The sequence below is a fragment of the Macrobrachium rosenbergii genome, chromosome 52, assembly GCF_040412425.1.
Source record: "Macrobrachium rosenbergii isolate ZJJX-2024 chromosome 52, ASM4041242v1, whole genome shotgun sequence".
NCBI lineage: Eukaryota > Metazoa > Arthropoda > Malacostraca > Decapoda > Palaemonidae > Macrobrachium > Macrobrachium rosenbergii.
Genome location: NC_089792.1, coordinates 33,465,267 through 33,484,305, shown reverse-complemented (window position 1 = coordinate 33,484,305; position 19,039 = coordinate 33,465,267). Strand labels below are relative to the sequence as shown.

At 41.7% G+C, this 19,039-nt stretch overlaps 1 protein-coding gene across 4 annotated transcripts in view; it reads right to left on the bottom strand.

Moving 5' to 3' along the window:
- Positions 1-19,039, bottom strand: part of LOC136833796 (MRN complex-interacting protein) — an 82,316-nt gene that overhangs the window by 46,294 nt on the left and 16,983 nt on the right. For all 4 annotated transcript variants that reach the window (XM_067096055.1, XM_067096056.1, XM_067096052.1 and 1 more), the window contains exon 2: positions 7,765-7,896. In XM_067096055.1, coding sequence (XP_066952156.1) covers positions 7,765-7,884 — 120 coding nt within the window. In that variant the 5' untranslated portion in view covers positions 7,885-7,896. The remainder of the gene's footprint in view (positions 1-7,764; positions 7,897-19,039) is intronic.

The window sequence follows — 19,039 nt, the reverse complement described above, 5'->3', positions numbered from 1 at the left end:
AATTTTTTCCTTACGCTCTGCGCCAAGAGTAACTCGGCCGAACATCTCAGAAATTCTTTCATCATGTTGTCGTAATGTTTGCATCGTTTTACATTAGTCGTTACATAAACTTTTATATATGAAAATGTGTGCAATTTCATGTAGAATACAACAGAAATTAGCTCATGGTTGTAGCTTTTATCAGTTTTGAAATATTTTCACATAAATCACGATAACTGCCAAAATTTCAACCTTCAGTCAACTTTAACTCGACCAAATGGTAAAAAACGCAATTGTAAGCTAAAACTCTTACATTCTAGTAATATTCAATCGTTTACCTTCATTTTGCAATAAACTGGAAGTCTCTAGCACAATATTTCGATTTCTGGTGAATTTAAAAAAACATTTTCCTTACGTCTTCGCTGGTAACTCGGCCGAACATCTCAGAAATTCTTTCGTCTCGTTGTCGTAATATTTGCACCATTTTATATTAGTCGTTACATAAAGTTTTATATATGAAAATGTGCGCAATTTCATTTACAATACAACAAAAAATAACTCATGGTTGTAGCTTTTATCAGTTTTGAAATATTTTCATATAAATCACAATAAATAGAAAAAATTCGACTTTTGGTCAACTTTAACTCGACCCAAATGGTCAAAAACTGCAATTGTAAGCTAAAACACTTACAGTCTAGTAATATTCAATCAATTAGCTTCATTTTTCAACAAACGGGAAGTCTCTAGCACAATATTTTGATTTATGGTGAATTTTTGAAAAAAAAATTTTTAAAATCAGCAAAGAATTTAAATTCATGCATCATTTTGTGATAATATTTTCTCTGTGTTGCTTTGATCGTTTTAAAATTTGTTATATACCAAAATCATTGCAATTTAGTGTACAATACAACTAAAAAAAATTAAGTCATTAGCTTTAACCGTTTTGCTTACAGCGCGATTTGTATACAATTATATACAAGTTTTTTTTTCGCTGTCATATATTCCAATATTTATATATGATAATGATATTTTTTCATTTCTGATGGTTGCATACTAAACTTCAGGCAATGACAAAAAAAATGAGCCAAAAATGAACTCTTAATCTTAAAAACTAAGCGTGCTGTGATTTTTGAAAAAAACTTTTTTTCTGCTTCAAAAACTCACCGAACGCCGCCGGCATACGGAGACGTTTTTGTAAATAGGGCTTCAGCGTTAAAGGGTTAAAGAAATTGGTCTGTAATTATCTACATTACTAAGATCTTTTCCAGGTTTGGGATAGGAATTATTACAGCCTTACGCCATTCATCTAGAAATAAATTTCGCAACCATAAATTATTATAAAACTCTAATGAGTATGACTTTGCCAAAGGTACTAAGTGGTAGATCACCTCAAAACAAATACTGTCACCTTCAGGAGCAGATTTGTTGCTGTTCGAGAGAGCAAATACCAACTCTTCCATATTAATTTTCTATTATAATACAGTAATACTTCGATCTTACACGATTCGAGTTGCGCGAATTCACACACACATGAACTTTTCACTGGAACCTAACTAATGGGCATACGCGACTTTTTCACAGACACACGAAATTCTCAAGAAACCCTGCAGAAGTGGGTGTTTAATTTTTGAAGTAATTTACAAGTTTTCATGCTTTTATGTGTAAAATCTGTATGAAAAATTCATTTCATTCTTTTATGTGTAAAATCTGTATGAAAAATGCATTTCATGTTTTAATGTGCAAAATCTCTATGACAAATGCATTTCATGCTTTCATGTGTAAAATCTGTATCGAAAATGTATTATTTTTATTTTTTTACATGCATAAATATGATGCAAAGGTAATTTCAGCACATTCACTTAGTGTACTTTTACAAGATGTGATACCCATTTGCAAAGTTACTGCACTTTTCAAAGATGATACCCCTGCAGAAAATGCTTGTTTAATGTTTGAAGTACATTTATAAGTTTTCATGCTTTTAACTGTAAAATCGATATGGAAAATTTATATTTATATTTCTGTACATGAATATCATACAAGTATTATGCCCATTTGCAAAGTCTTTGTCACAAGGACTTTACATGACCTTGAGATGAGGTTGTTCAGTCGCATTCATTTGATAAAATGAATTGGTTAATGTAATATCAGAGATGTAACTAAGAGTTGTATAAGTGTCATTCTTTGAAAATTACTCTGTTCACCTCTGAGAAAAGTGCTGATGCAATCTGTATGTGCATGTAATTACAGCACGTTCAGTTGGTGTACTTTTACAAGATGTGATACCCTTCGTTACTGCATTTTTCAAAGATGATACCCCTGTAGAAAGTGCGTTTAATTTTTAGTTTTTTGTGTTTTTAGGTGTAAAATCAGAATGGACAATTTGTATTTATATATTTACATAAATACGATACAAAAAAGCAGTACAGTTACTTTATTACAGTATCTCTCTCTCTCTCATTCGTCATTACCTGTACAGTATATAATTTTAAATTGATTGAATTTTACCTGTACTGTACTACCTTCTCTACGAACATTATGTACGTTTTTCGATATTTTATGGAATTGTACTTTTGTTGACTGACACGACGTTTTGCCTAGTGACGCAAAGAAAACGGCTTTTACTCTAAGTGACAAAGAAAACGGCATCCCATGAATTAGGGGTAACATTAGTATACGTACGCACCTACTGTAAATGCGCTATTATGAAACTGTGCAGTACTCAATTTTTATGTCAACCATTTACTGTGTTCCTTTTTTAAGGATAATAAGCTAAATTTTAAATAAAATTACACGAACTTTAGATCATTTAAAAGTTAGCTTAATACTTTGTAAGCATATTTAGTACTTAAACTTTGGAAATAAACATTTATTGCCATTTTTAAAGACCATGCCAAACTTACGCGAAAATTCACCTTGCACGAGGGGCTCCGGAACCTAACCTCGCGTAATTTCGAGGTATGACTGTATATATCTTCTGTGTTACATTACTTATTTCTTTAGTATCAAGTATTCTTTTCCTATCTTTTATTATGGCATGTATAGGTGGTTTAACATGGGTACCACTTACTTTCCTGAATTTTTCCCATATTTTTTTTAATGGGAATATCATAGAGAGATGATACATATTTCCTTCATGAAATAATTTTTCCTTAAATTACATCTCTTTTAAATTTTGCAGATATTTTGTTATACAGGCAGTCCCTGGTTAACGGCGGGCTTGGTCAACGGCGATCCGGTTTTACGGCGCTTGTCTAGTGCCAAAAATCATCACTTTTCGGCGCCGATAAGCCCTGAAAATCACCAAAAGTCACTGATTTTTGATTAGCGGCAATTTTCCGTTATCATCACACCCTCAGAAAGGAACCCCTGCCAATAGCCAGGGACTGCCTGTACAGATGTTTTAATGTATCAGTTTCTAATACTAATATAGTCATTTCCATATCCTTTGTCTTTGGTTTAACAGATGTTGCTCGAATTATTCTTGGTTGTTTCGTTTTGGGTGGTGTTCTCTCCAAAAGCCTTTTTTATCTTTAATTTCCACCCCATCATGACTTTCCTCTGTTTCTTCTGTAGTAGTATCATCATCTTGTGGTATCTGCATTAACATTTCAAATGAGTTGGATAAAATGTTACCCATATCCTTTTTGCCTGTTTCTTCATTCTTTACCTTTTTAGTTTTTTTCTGTAAAGCATTACAGTACTGTATTTTCTTTTTGAGATTTATTTTCCTGCGTTTTGTTACTTCTATCTGTATGTATTTTTGTTTCATTATTAGTTCTTGTTATCGAGGCATATGTAAGTTTCTTAGCAGGATCTTTGATTCCTCTCACTTTCAATTCTAATTTAGCCTCTCTTATAGACATCCCTGTTCTTTCTTGTAACATTTTCAATTCTGTATTGTATATGTAATACATGCATTCTTTGGATCCTGCATGATCATTCTGCCCACAGTTTATATTTTACATTTAGGTTTGCTGCCATTCCATTGTGGCATGTTCTTATCCACAATGCGCACACGTGGTTCGACAATATTTTTTTGCATGCCAATATAGGCAGTCCGCGGTTATCGGAGGGCTCGGTTAATGGCGATCCGGTTTTACGGGGCTTGTCTAGCGACGAAAATCGGCAATTTTCGGTGCCGAAAATCGCCAATTTCCGCTTATCAGCGCCGATAATTGGGTATTGGCGCCCATACATACCTAACAGAGGTGCAGATAACCGAAAATTGGCGCTTTTCAGTGCCAATAAGCCCCGAAAATCGCTGATTTTTGGTTACCATCACACCCCAAGAATGGAACCCCCGCCGATAACCGAGGACTGCCTGTATTTACTACAGTTTTGACACTGTAGTGGCTTTGGGACATATGGCCTTATTTTTCTGTTTTGACCTAAAAATGTTATTTTTGGGGGTAGATCATGACCCTCAAATTTTATTTTTGTGATTTTTACATTTTCTTATTTTTTTGTTTATTTGGTATATTATATACCTCACAATCTTGGACTCTGGGATATCTTTTTTTAAAAGAGTCCAAGAGAATATTTTTTTCGACTAGTTTGTCATTGATCTCAGGAAGCACAATGGTACCCTGAATGCTATTCATAGTGTCATGCGTTCTAATTTTTACATTTATGTCATCCTGAGAATGACTCTGTTGTGGCTTCTATAAGCCACGTCTTTTATCTGTCTAAATGACATTTCTGTCGTTGAATGTGTGTTTAATAGGCAGTTCTCTAACTTTAGGGCTGAAATTTTCCGTTCTGTTTCTAAGGTCAGAAATCTTGACCAACTTCCACTTCCAAAGAGGGAGTCGAAGTGAGTCAAGGTTGGGTCAAGACGATATTTACTTCTTTTGGGTTTGTTTTGTACTGGAGCGTAAGGTTCCAGTGTAATTATATTAGTATTTTTTTCTGATTTTTTCAGAGAGAGGTTGTCAGAGCAGGTTCCAGCGGTTGTCAACTGTGCCGAGTTAAGTAAACCTTAGTTTAACCAGACCACTGAGCTGATTAACAGCTCTCCTAGGGCTGGCCCGAAGGATTAGACTTATTTTACGTGGCTAAGAACCAATTGGTTACCTAGCAACGGGACCTACAGCTTATTGTGGAATCCGAACCACATTGTAGCGAGAAATGAATTTCTATCACCAGAAACAAATTCCTCTGATTCTTCATTGGCAGGCCGGAGAATCAAACGCGGGCGGTTGCTACCATCAAAGGGCCCAGGGGTACTTAAATCTTTAACACTACTGAGCATAAAGATTGAAGTACAGTATATACAAAAAAATTTTTTAAATAAACAAGCCTGAAAACCTTAAAAAGATATCACCTCCTTTTAAGAAGTTTATTTTTCCACCAATGGCACAAGTAAGAACGACTCCCAAACGTCCAATCCCTACCCTACCCCACAGGGGATGGCACATCATGATTAGAGTGACCCAAGTGTAAGCCAAACCCGCTTGCTAGGACTCACTATCCTAATCATGTTATGGGCAAACCAGAAAGAATGCCGAGAGTCTTATCCCCAGAACCAGACCACCCTGGATTCCGTGGTCCAGCCCCAAAGATAGTTCCACCTTTGAGCTAACAATGTGATAACTCTCAAGTCCGAACATTATTGGGGCAGTTGACAGTCCTACCACATTTCTAACTATTTAGCTTCGGATATAAACCCATTCCCAGCATGATATTTTTTCCTATTTATCAGGTATAATAAATTTTAGCTCAAGTGGAAAATTCCAAAAAATTAATCCAAATAAATATATAATGGTATATGGGACTCTTGGACTCAATACAGGGAACAAATTCCTGGGGTTCAAGAGCACCCTCACCACATCAAGGTGGTCCCACATCGGGGGGGAGAAATTTATGGAGACAGGGACAGTGTTGGATAGAGGGAGGAGTGGACGACCAAGAATACCTGAGTAAAACATTGATCGTGTAAGACCAGCTTTTGATCGTTCTCCTATAAAGTCCATCTAAACTGCTGCCACGCACTTACAGCTACCACATTCAACATTGCACAAAGTCCTAACAAGAACTCGCGATTGTATGCTTACAAAGTGTAACTCACACAGGCACTTGAGCCAAACGATAAACCAAGGCAACAGGAGTTTGCAATTAACATGCTGGAACGAATTTCTGAGGATGAAACATTCCTCAACCGAGTTTTAGTGATGAGGTAACCTTTCATGTTTCAAGGAAATTGAACACACACATAATGGGAGAATCTGGGGGTCAGAACATCCCCATGTGACTAAGGAACTTCACCAAGATAGTTCAACACTGCTCTTCAAAAGAAGTGAGAAAGAGCTCAGCCCTGACTTGTTCTGCTACTGGAAAACATCCTCAGCCACAACCTGGTAGGAGAAGAGGCTGCAAAAGAAATTGTGCTACTTTAAAACTATGCTGGCCCACAGGTTCATAGGTAGGTGGGAAAGGAAGACCAGAATTCTTTCCCCTAACACCAGCAGCCTCTACAACTTTGGAATACCCTCCTCCAGGAGGTCAAGCACAACAAGATTTGTAGTGCTGACCAGAGGCTCTGCCTCAAACTCCTTAGCCAGTGCTTCAGGGAAAGAGACAGTGATCTATTCCCAGCAAAACAACTCAAAAGAGAAATTGTTCCTCAACCACCAGAAAGACACGGCCCCTCCACTGAAGCATAAAGGGCTGACACAGTAAACCAACCCGAGAAGGCTCACTGGGATGCAAGAACATGAAACCAACTCACAAGATACAGGTGACCAAGAATGGTCAATATCCTTGTCTACCACCAAGGACCCAGCTACTACACAACCCTGTATTTGTCCGCATAGCCAAAGCAAACGTGAGGGATCAGCCAGGTGCATGTCTAGGACTCCCTCCTTACTCACCATGCTTACTAATTATTACTCTGTTTGTTAACAATTACAATGATCAACCCAGCCTGCACATCAAAGACACTCCTATATAAGGTGAAGGTCTATACTTTATAGAAGCCAATACAAAAAATTTCCTGCCTAGAAATGACAGAGCCAATTGTTAATGCTTAGAGGATAAGCTCAGGAAAATGAACGGTAAATTTTGTAAACAGCTATAACTCAATAACTACCAAAACATACCACACAACTCTTCACTACAATATACAGTGAATAAACAGAAAAAGGAAAGCACTATAGTTAACAACTAGTTAGCCAGTTTCCAGTACCACTTAACTTAAATACCTTCACCCAAACCAATAACAAATGATGATAAAAGTCGAGTTATGTCCAAAATACCAAAATCACAAACTGGAATAATGCAAACACTGTAGAACAGCGAAATTTTCATGGTGATCAGAAAGTTAATGAGCCTACTCACATATAGCTGCACCTTATAAAGCCAGCAATCCACGAGACGACAAGCATGACTGAATGGTGTGTGCTAAATCAAGAATTCATTCTGTTACTTGCTAGGTATGCTGAAGTGAAAAAGTGGCTGAAATAAAATATTATTGAAAATAATGACACAATAATTATTAATAGGCGCTAGATAGCAATCCTCTGTGAAGTAAAAACTTGTGGAAGAGTGGAGAGAGCACTTAACAGCACTTCAGGTTCACAAAAAGAGTTAAGTGACTGATAGTAAACCAGGTAACAGTGGAAGATATTATAACAGGCATATAAATTATTAATAGGGCTATGAATAAATAAATCTAATAGCTAGTCCTTTGCATTTACTCTGCATTTTTCTTAATGTTCAGCATCAATTTCATGGAACCCGACTGAGCTTCAACTCCAAAGGTGAGAACACACAATATACGGCACTTACTTTCCTTACAGACTGCTTTTCTCCACAAATTTTACAAGTATATTTGGGTTTCTTGCAGACTTGTTGAGACTGGAATGACAAGCACGAAAAACATCGTACCACATGAAACTCTTGAACCATTCTTCTTTAGCTCTGCAAAAACAAAATAATAATAAAAAAAAGTAATGAAGTTTTCGAGGACGAATTAAAACAAAGATTGAGGTTCAACTTTCAATGTGTAGATTGGATTTCATTTCTATTCGGTAATGATAAAACATTATTCCTCAAAATAAGAGGATGTCCTGACAAGTTCCCATTTTTACAATGAACCAAAATTAAAATACTCATAATTAAGAAAAAAAAACAGAAAAGGAGCAAATGATAAAAATATAATGTGAATACTGTAAATCACTGGAAATTATTATTATTATATATATTGAAAAGGATGGCTGTATTATGCAAATTTATCTTAAACAGTATCTTTTCTATTTTCCTTATAATTTGCTTTTCGGGCTCAGCGATGTTGGTCAGCAAGTGGCCGATATTCATATTGGAAAAAGGATAGTGTGTGGAATGCGGGAAGTCTTTTGTTGAAATATCCAATCAGAAATCCTTCGTCGTCTGGATTCAGGTTCTACTTCAGGTACCGTCAGCACGTTTCAACCATCTCGTTGGTCGTCCTCTGGATGTGGTTGAAAATGATCTGGAGAAACAAGGCACTTGGGCCGATATTTATGGGGGGGTCTTGATCAGTGCTGAATTATGATTGGCTGCCCGGGGCAGGTCATCTCGGGCGGAGCCTTCTCTCCCATACTGATGTTCGGGGCTCATCTTGCGTGCGAGCGGCATTGTAGTGCTGGAGATGAATGGGAGAATTTCGATCCTCTGATCCTGAATTTTGATTTACTCATTCGCTATGAGGGTTGCTCGGTGCAGGTCTCCTGGCAGCCATGGGGAGGAGGAAGGTTTCCTGCGTAATGTTGAGGGTTGGTTTCTCTTTCCTAATATGCAATGCTTCCAAGAGGCGCAATCGGCGGTGGTCCGTAGTTCGGTCAATTATTTCCATATTCGTGATTACAGTAAACCCCCTTATTCACGGGGGATGCGTACCACACAACCCCCGCGAATAGCTAAAACCGGCAAATACTTGGAACCTTTCTAAAAAATGCTTAGAACTGCCTATTTTGATACTACAAACATACACAAAACAAACTAAAAATTCTTATACAGGTATCATCCTACTTACGTTGGGGTTATGTTCCAAAAAACCCATCGTTTGCTGGAAAAAACGTACGAAATACCAAAACGTATCTCAAACATAGCCTAGCCTACACTAGGGTATTCGGTACCATGTATACATTTATGGTAGCCTAGCCTACACTAGAAAGTATACTCTGTAGATACATGGTACAGTAATTATTATCAGCTAATTCTGGAGGTTCATGCAAAGAGACATGAAGAACAAGAATTAGCTTAGCCTACACTATGGTATATTATATACATATATAGTAGCGTAACCTACATTATACTGTACTATGCATTCCCATATCGTAATATACAAACGTCAACATAACGAATATGCATCTATTAAAATGTTATGCCTTGATTCACTGCATCCAATAATATTGAATATATTCTATTGCTTTTGTATATAAATTGCAGTCATAGCGATCAATGTTTTGGTTTGGAAATCGTTTATGCAGTGTTTATTTCGCCGTATTAATTTAGTTCAGAGCGCTTTTCTTGCTTCTGGTTAGCGTAAATGAATCTCTAGATACTTTATTTATATGGGGCAAGGTTATTTTTCGTTATAGGAAGTGTTTTTAAGTCGAAATATTACTAAAATATGTCTCGTTGTGAAATTAATTTATCTATTATTTTTGTTAATAGATGACGATGGCCGTTTGGGGGCGTTTGTTTCGTGGAGAAAAAATTTAAGATTCCGTTCGCTATTTTCACTTTATTTCATCGTAATACGAGCTTTACATATTTATAGTTTATCAGCGTAAAAATAACAGTAATGTGTTCTTTCATGCCCAGTAGTTTTGATTATACAAAATACTTTCTCCAATTTTAATTACGATCGAGTTTCATCCATGTTGCTGATGTACGATAATTTACAGTATACTCATTAGCAGCTTGAACATTGTTTTCTCAGCTTCAGCTACAACTTGCAGCTTAAATTTAGCAGTTTATTTCCTTGACGATCTTTTATCGATGCAGATAAGGGTAAAATGTAAAAATATAATCAGTTCTATATTTTACTTAAAGATTTTGACAAAGGAAAAATCTATTTCTGAAAGGCCCGTGTCACCGGTGAAATTCCATACCTAACCACGAATTTCTAGGTATAAATATTTGCTAAATATACCAGAAAAAAGCTTTCAGGAATGCTTTGGAGTTACTACCCTCAGATCGGCGTCTTCTATATTGAAGGCGTCGGTATAATAAGGAGTGAAAGTGAAAGAATCACAACCACAGAGCCACACTGATAGACATCATGTCAAAACCCGGGAAGAGCGAGAGCCATACCAGCTCCGCACTCCTCACCACGCCCGCCAGCGGCGACTCCAGCCATCTGAACTCATTCCAGACTAACCACCCCAGGCTTGGCATGTGTGCAAGTAGGAGGGTAAACTAGCTCCTGGGAGGTCACGCGGGTGACACGGGGCCTCCCTCAGAAATAGATTTTCCTTTTGTCAAAATCGCTTTTCTGAGCTCGACGTGTCACCGGTGAAAAATAATGATGATCATGCCAGACTGCAAAGCTACAAAACAAAAGGTGATCACTTAGGAACAAGAAACACGCTATGAAAAAGTAGATTTAGTATGATATCTCATCAGTAAAACAGATCAAATTACAGATAAGTCGCAAGATTAGAACACAACACACACCCAACAATATAATGGTACAAACAGGCAAATGTAAAACTAAATCTAAGAGCAATGCACAACCAAAGAATCGCCATCAAAATGTAAAGTATAAAACAAAATAAAAACAGCTCAAGTACCTCTAGGCTAAATCTAATACACAGCATATCAAAACACAATCACCAAGACAGAAATAATAACAATGGCAATACTATCATCAGTGCGCAAAGGAGCAAGGCAGTAAAGGCATGATTGATCAGGGGCTGAGCAGAAGAAATAAATGAGGCAGGCGGGCGGGGGGAGAAAGGATAAGGGGTTAAGGATAATTAAGGTGGGAAATGACACTCCACAGCCACTGCAGTAGAATTTCAGGGCTTAGTGATTTAGATAGTAAGCGTTTAAACACTAAGAGAGTGATTTCATCCCATATACTTGGTAAGTTCAATAAAATCCTTATTATGAAAATAATTGGTAGAGGTAGCTACACTTGGATATCATGAACCTTAGGGACTGAATCCGAGGTTGGCTTGTTTAATAAAATATAGAATTTGCTGTCTTATAGCGTTCAAGAAAAGAAGTTACACCTGATAAAAAGAGGACCCGACTTACACTGTGGAGTTCTTTTGGTAAGACTTCAAAGGTATAGACTGGACATAGGACTGGTCCTGTGGAAGAGCACCACCTTCCAGGGGACCACCTGTCCCTGAGGGTCTTCATTTTTAGCTAGGAACCTATGATCAGGGAAAGGAGGACTTCTCGGACGGGAGAAATCAATATGATCATCACACTCTCGCGAGAGCGATAGCTCCTGAAATTCTGGCACCTGAAAGCCAAGCTAATCAGAAACAAGGTCTTCATAACAAATCCAGACCAAAACATTGTGAGTTATTAATATCAGAGGCTAATTTCAGAACATCGTTAAGAACCCGAAGTAACAGAATGTGAAATATTTTGGCCTCAAGCAGCATACTCTGAGGATGGATGAAAAGTATGAATCTGTAAGGTCAATTTTAAACCATACAAAAATACCTTCTTTAAAAGGCTGATTTGCTTCTTATTAATAGTGGGGCAAAGAGGCCTTTTCAAACAATGATCTAAAGTAACGCTAGGTTAGTAGTCATAGTTTGAGCTTCAGATGCCTTCAAAAGGATGCTAATTTTTGACTGCTGAATCATATTGCCTGGCGTAAGTCCCTGTATCAGATTCTAGAAACAGGTATTGGGATCAATGTTTGCTCCCTTTTTGCAGCAAACTTTATAAAATCCATAAAGAAGCCAGGGCATTCTGAATCTTAAGGGAAGCTGGCTTGACACAGTGTTGGTTTGTACTACTTGGGTCAGTCTGGGTTTGGGTATCTGATGACCGCAGCAGGCTCCTGGTAAGGAGAGAGACAGTTGCTCTTCGGCCAGTAAGGGGAGCTACCAGAGCTAGTTGGCCCCGCCAGATGACCTGAGTTTGTGCAGTACTTTCAACAGCATATTTGTGGGGAAACAAGTAGATCCTCTCCCAATTGTTCCAATCCTATCGAGTCACCATCGCGTCATCGGCATGAGGTCAGGTTAAGAACCACATAACAGGGGGAAAACTTGTGATTTTTCTCCGTGGCGAACAGATCACTTGGAGTCCCGGAATCCGGCGGCAAATCCAATTGAACGATTCTCCGTCCAGAGACCACTCCGTCTCCAACGGAGTAGTCCTGGACGAATCCGCCACCACATTCGCACCGGCTAGGTGGGTGGCTGACGAATACCAACCCGTACTTATTACGCCAGTGAGAAGATAGCCATCATCACCTGATTTATGCGACCTGACTTGGAGCCACGCCCCTGTTGATGCAATGAACCACCACGGCTGTCAACACCAAGCCTGATGTGAATCAGTCGTAGTGAGTTTCTTTAGGGTTAGAAACACTGCCATAGCTTCCAAGGTGTTTATATGGAACTGTTAGTATTGTAGACCATGTCCCTGTACTTTTTTTTTGTTTTGGTGAGTACCTCCCCAGCAGCAATGAAGCGTCTATTGTGGATAACCAGAGCTGGAGGAAATTGAAGTGGGACCGACCCGACAGGCCCTTGACTGTGGACCATGGCGAAGCCTTGTCTTCAAGATCCAGCGAATTGAAGAGACCCTGTCTCTGAGCTTGACATTAGCTCGTCTCTCCGCCACACTCTGTTTATGTACTTTAATTTAGCTTTTAAGAGCAGTCTGTCACTGACTTCTTAGAACTGAAGGGAGCGAGAATTCTCTCTTGAACCGGCGGGATGCTACTTTGTCCTTCAAGAATTTCTGGTATGGTGGCTCTATCCTTCCACTGGACTGGCGGGAGGGGATAGTCTGTGCGAGACAGGTCCCACTGGAGACCCAGCCACTGAAACCGGGACTCCGGAGTCAGGCGGGACTTCTCCTGTTCAACGCTGAAAACCTACTTGATTCCAGGAACCCAGTCACTATGGCTGTAGCCTTCCGGCACCCTTGTACTGTTGGGCCCAGATTATCCAATGCGTCAGGTATGCTGCCAAGAGATCCCAGGACCAGACTGCTGAACAACTGTTTCTGCCAGCTTTGTAAAATCCTAGAGCTATATTGGGAACGAAAGGCATGACCTTGAAGAGTAGGCTTGTTCCTAGTCACAGAGAGCCCAGGAAGGGAGAGAAGTTCGCGCAACCGGGACCCGTGATAGTAGCGTCATGAAAAGGAAGGTCGATAGAGGTGGTAGCGGCTCCACTTGGCAGTAAGTCCGTACTTGAGCCACATTGCGCCAGAAACATGCCATTTGTGTAAAGATTTGAAATGCCGAGGAGATCTAGAATCTCTTTGCTGACTGGAATCACCTGGGACAGTGAACAGCCTGCAGAATTTGAGGTGCCTTACTTTGCTTTATTGCTCTCTTGTTGAAGCTCCGTCCTGAAAATCCTGGGAAGGGCTTTGGAGAGGGGGTGAGTAAAATCTGGTCAGGAGGATCATGGGCCCAGCTCCAACCCAGACCTTTGGACTAATCTGCCCGGGACTGAAGAACCCACTGGTCTCTGAACCAGTAAAGGCGACCACCTACCTGACTGGTCTCAGTGAGGAGGAGAGGAAGCAGGTTTGTTTTCACTCTACGTGCTTCCAGTTTTTTTCCCGAGAGGCAGATCCAGCCTTACCTCTGCAGGCTCGACCTCCTACCCCATATGCGCTCCTATTAAGGCCGTGAGAACCCCACGGCCCTCATAGGTATAAGGTTATGCAGCTAATGAGAGACATCTGAAAGTGCAGCAAAGGATTGGAGCTGGATGAACCAGCCTGCGATACTGTTAATGGTGAGCAGGAGGTGGAGGTTGGCGCGAACTGGGACCTTGTTCCACCGTCTGGTGTAGGGTCTTCTGTGCCTTCTGAAACGTTCCCAGACTTAGTCTGAGAGTTGCATAGTCAGAGGGTCTTTCGTTTTGAAGAGAGATACCCCAATGGGCACAAAACTCTGAATTTGGCTGGTGCTTCCTCAGGACACTTGCGACTTAAATCTTCTGGGAAGAGAGAGTTGTCCCCCAGATAGAACTCTTTACTTGAGCTTATTGGAAATATGGCAGATGATGGCACATCTGCAAAAATGAGTTTGTGGCAGTCCAGCACTTTTATAAAGTCGTAATACAGGTCTGACTGAAACCCTGCAACTGGGATTTAGCCAGAACAAAGCGGCTCCACTACAGGAAGGCGGTCGCTTCCGTCAGCACAGCAAGTTTTAGGGACCCAGCTCAGCGACACCGTGCCTCAACTCCGCCTTCAGGGGAGAGCTTCCGGGAACTTAGAGCTGCTCTGCACTGGAAAGTGAAGACAACGCAATCAGCGTCCAATTTACCTACTGTAAATGTGGACGGGGCGTCCTTCCAGAACTCCTCACCTCCTGGGAAGACCAGAGATGTAGAGTCTGTCTCCCTTAGCTGAGGCAAAGGTTTGCCTTCGAAGCATGCCTGAGCAGTTGCCAAAGCAACTTTGTTCAGGCGAGAAATTGAGACACCAACTTATCACCCAGAAACATGGTATGGACCTGCCGCCCAGAGGAGGGTCCAACTTGGTATTGTCCGCCACTCAGAAGTCATGAGGCAGGTGCGGCGGCCAGTCCTAGGGAAGATCACCGTCTCGCCGGGACCTTGTCTGGCAATATCCAGGCTCCCTCCGTCCTTCTTGAAGCCTGGATAGGGGGCAAGAGATCAGGTGGGAAGAACTCCAGTTCCTGCAGACGCCTAATGCCAAGACCCTCAATGGTCAGGTATATAGGTGCGGATAGCCACGAAGAGCAAAAGCGCCCGCAGGTTCCCTACGCCGAAGGAAGGGGAGGTCAGCAGTGTCAGGATCTTATTACTGGACGGCCCCGCCGGAGAAAGCGAAACCATATCCGCCAGCAGAGAGTCTACAGACCAAGCCTTTCCGTAATCTTGATGGCCTCAACCTCCGTGAAGATTCTCTCCAGTAACAACCCTGCAAATGCCTCGAGATTCAAAGGCAGGCTGGCAAGGAGGGCTGGGCTTGGCCACCTCTTTACTCACTCCTTGCGAGTGCTGGTTTGCTCCCGGAGGCCACAGGTTCAGCAACCGCTAGCTTCGGCAGAGGAAAAGGGGAGATGCCTTATGGGAAAGCCGAGGACTTGGCCCTTCGCCTTCCTGGCGTCTTCAACTTCAGCTTGGGGACCAGCAGATGGAGCCCTGTCCTTCAAGATGAAGACTTGCCAAACCCTGAAAATGAAGATACAGAGGGAAGATGGGGAATCAAAGGGTGCCCGCCCCCGGCTGCCTGCTTACCTCTACTACCACCTAGTCGGCTCCGTGTTCATCGGCTCCAGGTCCAAATTTAAGAGGCAGCGGCGTCCTCAAACCTCAGCGGCTGGGGTCCTCTTGAGGTGGCTGGAGTGGGTAGCCCGGATCTGCTCGATGGGCGCCAGATCGGGCCTCTGGCCGCCGCCGAGCGCCCGAGCGCGGGAGGTAAAAGCAGATCCTCAACCTCCCGTCGAGGACGCAAAGGCTTCCCAGCGGCCGCGTTCCTTCGAACCCAGCCACCATGTGTATGCATTGCATACGCTTAGCGCAGAGAGACTCTAGAGACACCTCCTTCTTGGAGGGGACTTCGTCTGACCTGAAGGAGAGTAGGGAATCAGGGCTAACATAATGTAACATAAAAGAACCAACGACATACAATATGACCACATATCGGAACTTCAAAACTAACATGAAGAACGGTGATAGTCAATAGCTTACCGACTCGTCCTGGATGCTTCCACACAGAAGCGAAGCAAACCTCACACCGATCAGGATGCCAGGCGACCAAGGTCATCCAAGCCGGGACCCGCACAGCCAGCGTGGGTCCGGCACCCATGCCGTGGGTTGATGAGAGGGTGGCGGTGCATCCTGCGAAAACCTCTAGCGCGCACAGTCTATAAATGTGAAAGCGTACACTGAACCTACCACTCTAAACTTAAACTGGCAGGCGCAGGTATTTTCAAACCATGCTACGGGTACTCAGTGAAGAAAGGAGCCCCGTCAGAGGCAGACCTGCACAAACAAAATGCTTAAATATGAGTGGTAAGCAGAAGCTCCGACCACGGAATGCTCCAGCTGGAACGATAGAGCTGAGTCAACGAACCTCACAAGGGATGCGAGAATAAAGCGGCAGGACAAGGTAGGATCACGGACTCTGATAATAGAAACAACATTATGTCTAACGGGTGAACGCCAGGAACAAAATAAATGTATATACATATATGGAAATACAGAGAGGATGGTAAACGTAACTGGTTAACAATACAAAAAATTCACATACTCAGTCCGGAACCACCCCTCCGGAGATCCCAAGCCTCAACCGCTAGAGAGACAATAGTAGGGTGAGGCTGCTCCAAATACTACACAGGACCACCGAGGGCGGAGTAGCGCCAGTCAGCCCAACTAAAGTATCTCGAGCATGCGAGCGGAAAAGGTGAGAACAATATCCTAGAATGCTTAGAAATCTCACTCAGTCTAGGAGGCGGGTGCGAGACACTGAGCCAAGCAAAGCTATCGGACTTGCCTGGGAGGGGCGAATCCCTCCACCAGGGAAAGCGCTCGGAGTGAGCGCCAGCTGACAATCACCCGCTTTTGAGAGATGACAAAGAGCTTGACCTAGGAGTAGGTGGGAAGGGGTTGGAGGGTAGGGATGAAGATGGGCCAGAGCAAGTAGCAGGAGACTGGGAGAATTCTTCACGCTCGGCTGCAGACACACCTACGCCAAGTAAATTAATACCAGCAGTGAAAGGTCATAGCCTACCTCGAATAAGGGAGGAAGGGATGGCGACCTGGAGCGCAGCGCGCTCGCCACTTTTACCTGAGGCGTAGCCCCCAGGACAATGGGGTCTCACTCTACAACCCCAAACAGCGGCCAGAAGAACATAGCAGAAACTCTCTCTACACTGCGATCCCCTCCTCACTAACTAACTCAGGTGAAAAGGGAGAAGCGCGGGGAGGCCAAAGAGATACAAAATACAAGCCTAACGTGACATAGGCAGGCTAAGAGGAACCCACTAACCGAAGTAACCAGATAAAAATAAATCACCATCACTAAAGAATAATATATATACATAAAACAATAATTTAATCTTGTGCTTGTAAAGCGCATAACCTAACCGAGAAGGCGACAGGAGTAAACAATAAAACCGTACCTGACCTTATGGGCTATAATCAAAGCAATAAAACACCTGATTAAAAGGCACCAGCATCACAATATAATTATAGCTAAAACTGTCAAAGGGAAAACATCCTGGGGTGAAGCGTAAGCGGAAAATAGCGGGGAACCTAATGAAGGAACGCCCCAATATCACGGTTCAATAAAATTAACATAGAGAAACACGAAACAACCCCGCCCAAGGCATACCAGGATGAATCGTAGAGGATAGCGATAAGTAATGTAAGCGACAAAGAAGCCCCAAACAGAACAAGCTGGATGGCGAATCTCACGGTCAACATGGCTGACTGGGGGCGCGCAGCATCCTTAACAACAACCACGTATAATATGAATATACAGGCCGAAACAGCCAAACTTATCATAAAAACCCCACAATAAGATGGTACTTAACTTGGTGACAGTAAAGCTGCTCGACGACATGCTGAGAAAAAGGCAAATTTAGCCAAAAGCACGAGCACACAGAAAAACAAATCGTGAAGATCACGTGCTAGAAATGGAATGAGTTCAGATGGCGCTGGAGTCGCCGCTTGGCGGGCGGGTGAGTGTGGGAGCTGGTATGGCTCCCCGCTCTTCCCGGGGGTTTTGACATGGGGATGTCTATCGAGTGCTCTGTGGTTGTGATTCTTTCACTCACCCTTGGTTATACCAGCGTCTTCAATATAGAAGGCAGCTCAATCTGAGGGTAATGCTCAGCATTCCTGAAAGCTTTTTCTCTGTATATTTAGTAATAATATTTATACCTAGAAATTCATGTTATTATGGAATTTCACCCGGGTGACATGGGGCCCGACTCAGAAAATGTCATTTGTGCTATAAGCTACAGTTGTGTTGATTACCATCTGATGGCTGAAATACCAGGTAAACAGGTGTTGTTACCCGACTTGGTTATAAGCAAAACAACTGTTTCTCGGTCGGTTGTTTATGTTAAGTATACCTTAGTTTAACCAGACCACTGAGCTGAGGCTGTACGCATTTACGCAAGAGTATAATGTTACTAACAATTCTTTTATCATTCTCTTTTACCTTTTTAACCAGAAGATGGGATAAACAGATAGAGGAAAAGTTGTCTATTGTAATTTGGCCTCTCTCCATAGCAGTTATGCTGCTGCCTGCACCTCTTGTGAGAATTTAAAAATATTTTATAAATAATAATTGTCTACTCCGATGTAATCGCTTATCCCATTGCAAAATTGAATTATGCATCAAGGTGAATTATCAGAACTCGAGCTTTAACCGAGTATTTTAACAGTTTTATCACAAAAAGTGCATTTAGTCATGAAAATGAGATGAAAATACAGTAACTAGTGAATATTTCTCAGTGAAAAATACCACGAACGGGCGAATTTTCCGTGAATAATGGGTACAGTAGATACGTTCCACAGAGAAATCCGTAAATGCATGAGTCCACAAATTGTGAGACCACGAATACGAGGGGTTTACTGTATATCTTTTCTTGCAATTCTCTGGTTATGGGGTGGTCCTGGCATAGTTAAAGATGGCTCCCTCTTGGGCGTGGCAGGAAATCCTCTTGTAGAAACACAAGGTGGTCATACCGATGTAAGAACAGAGGCATCCTCGGATGGAACGCAGAAATGCGGTATAGCTCAGTTTTTCTTAGAGTCCTGCTGAGAGGAGACTGGATTGTTAAGCATCCACTTGAGCTGCTCATCTTCTTGCTGCCTGTAAATAACCAGATGAATATTCTTGTGTTGAGGTCAATGGGGCTGACGTTGACTAGAGT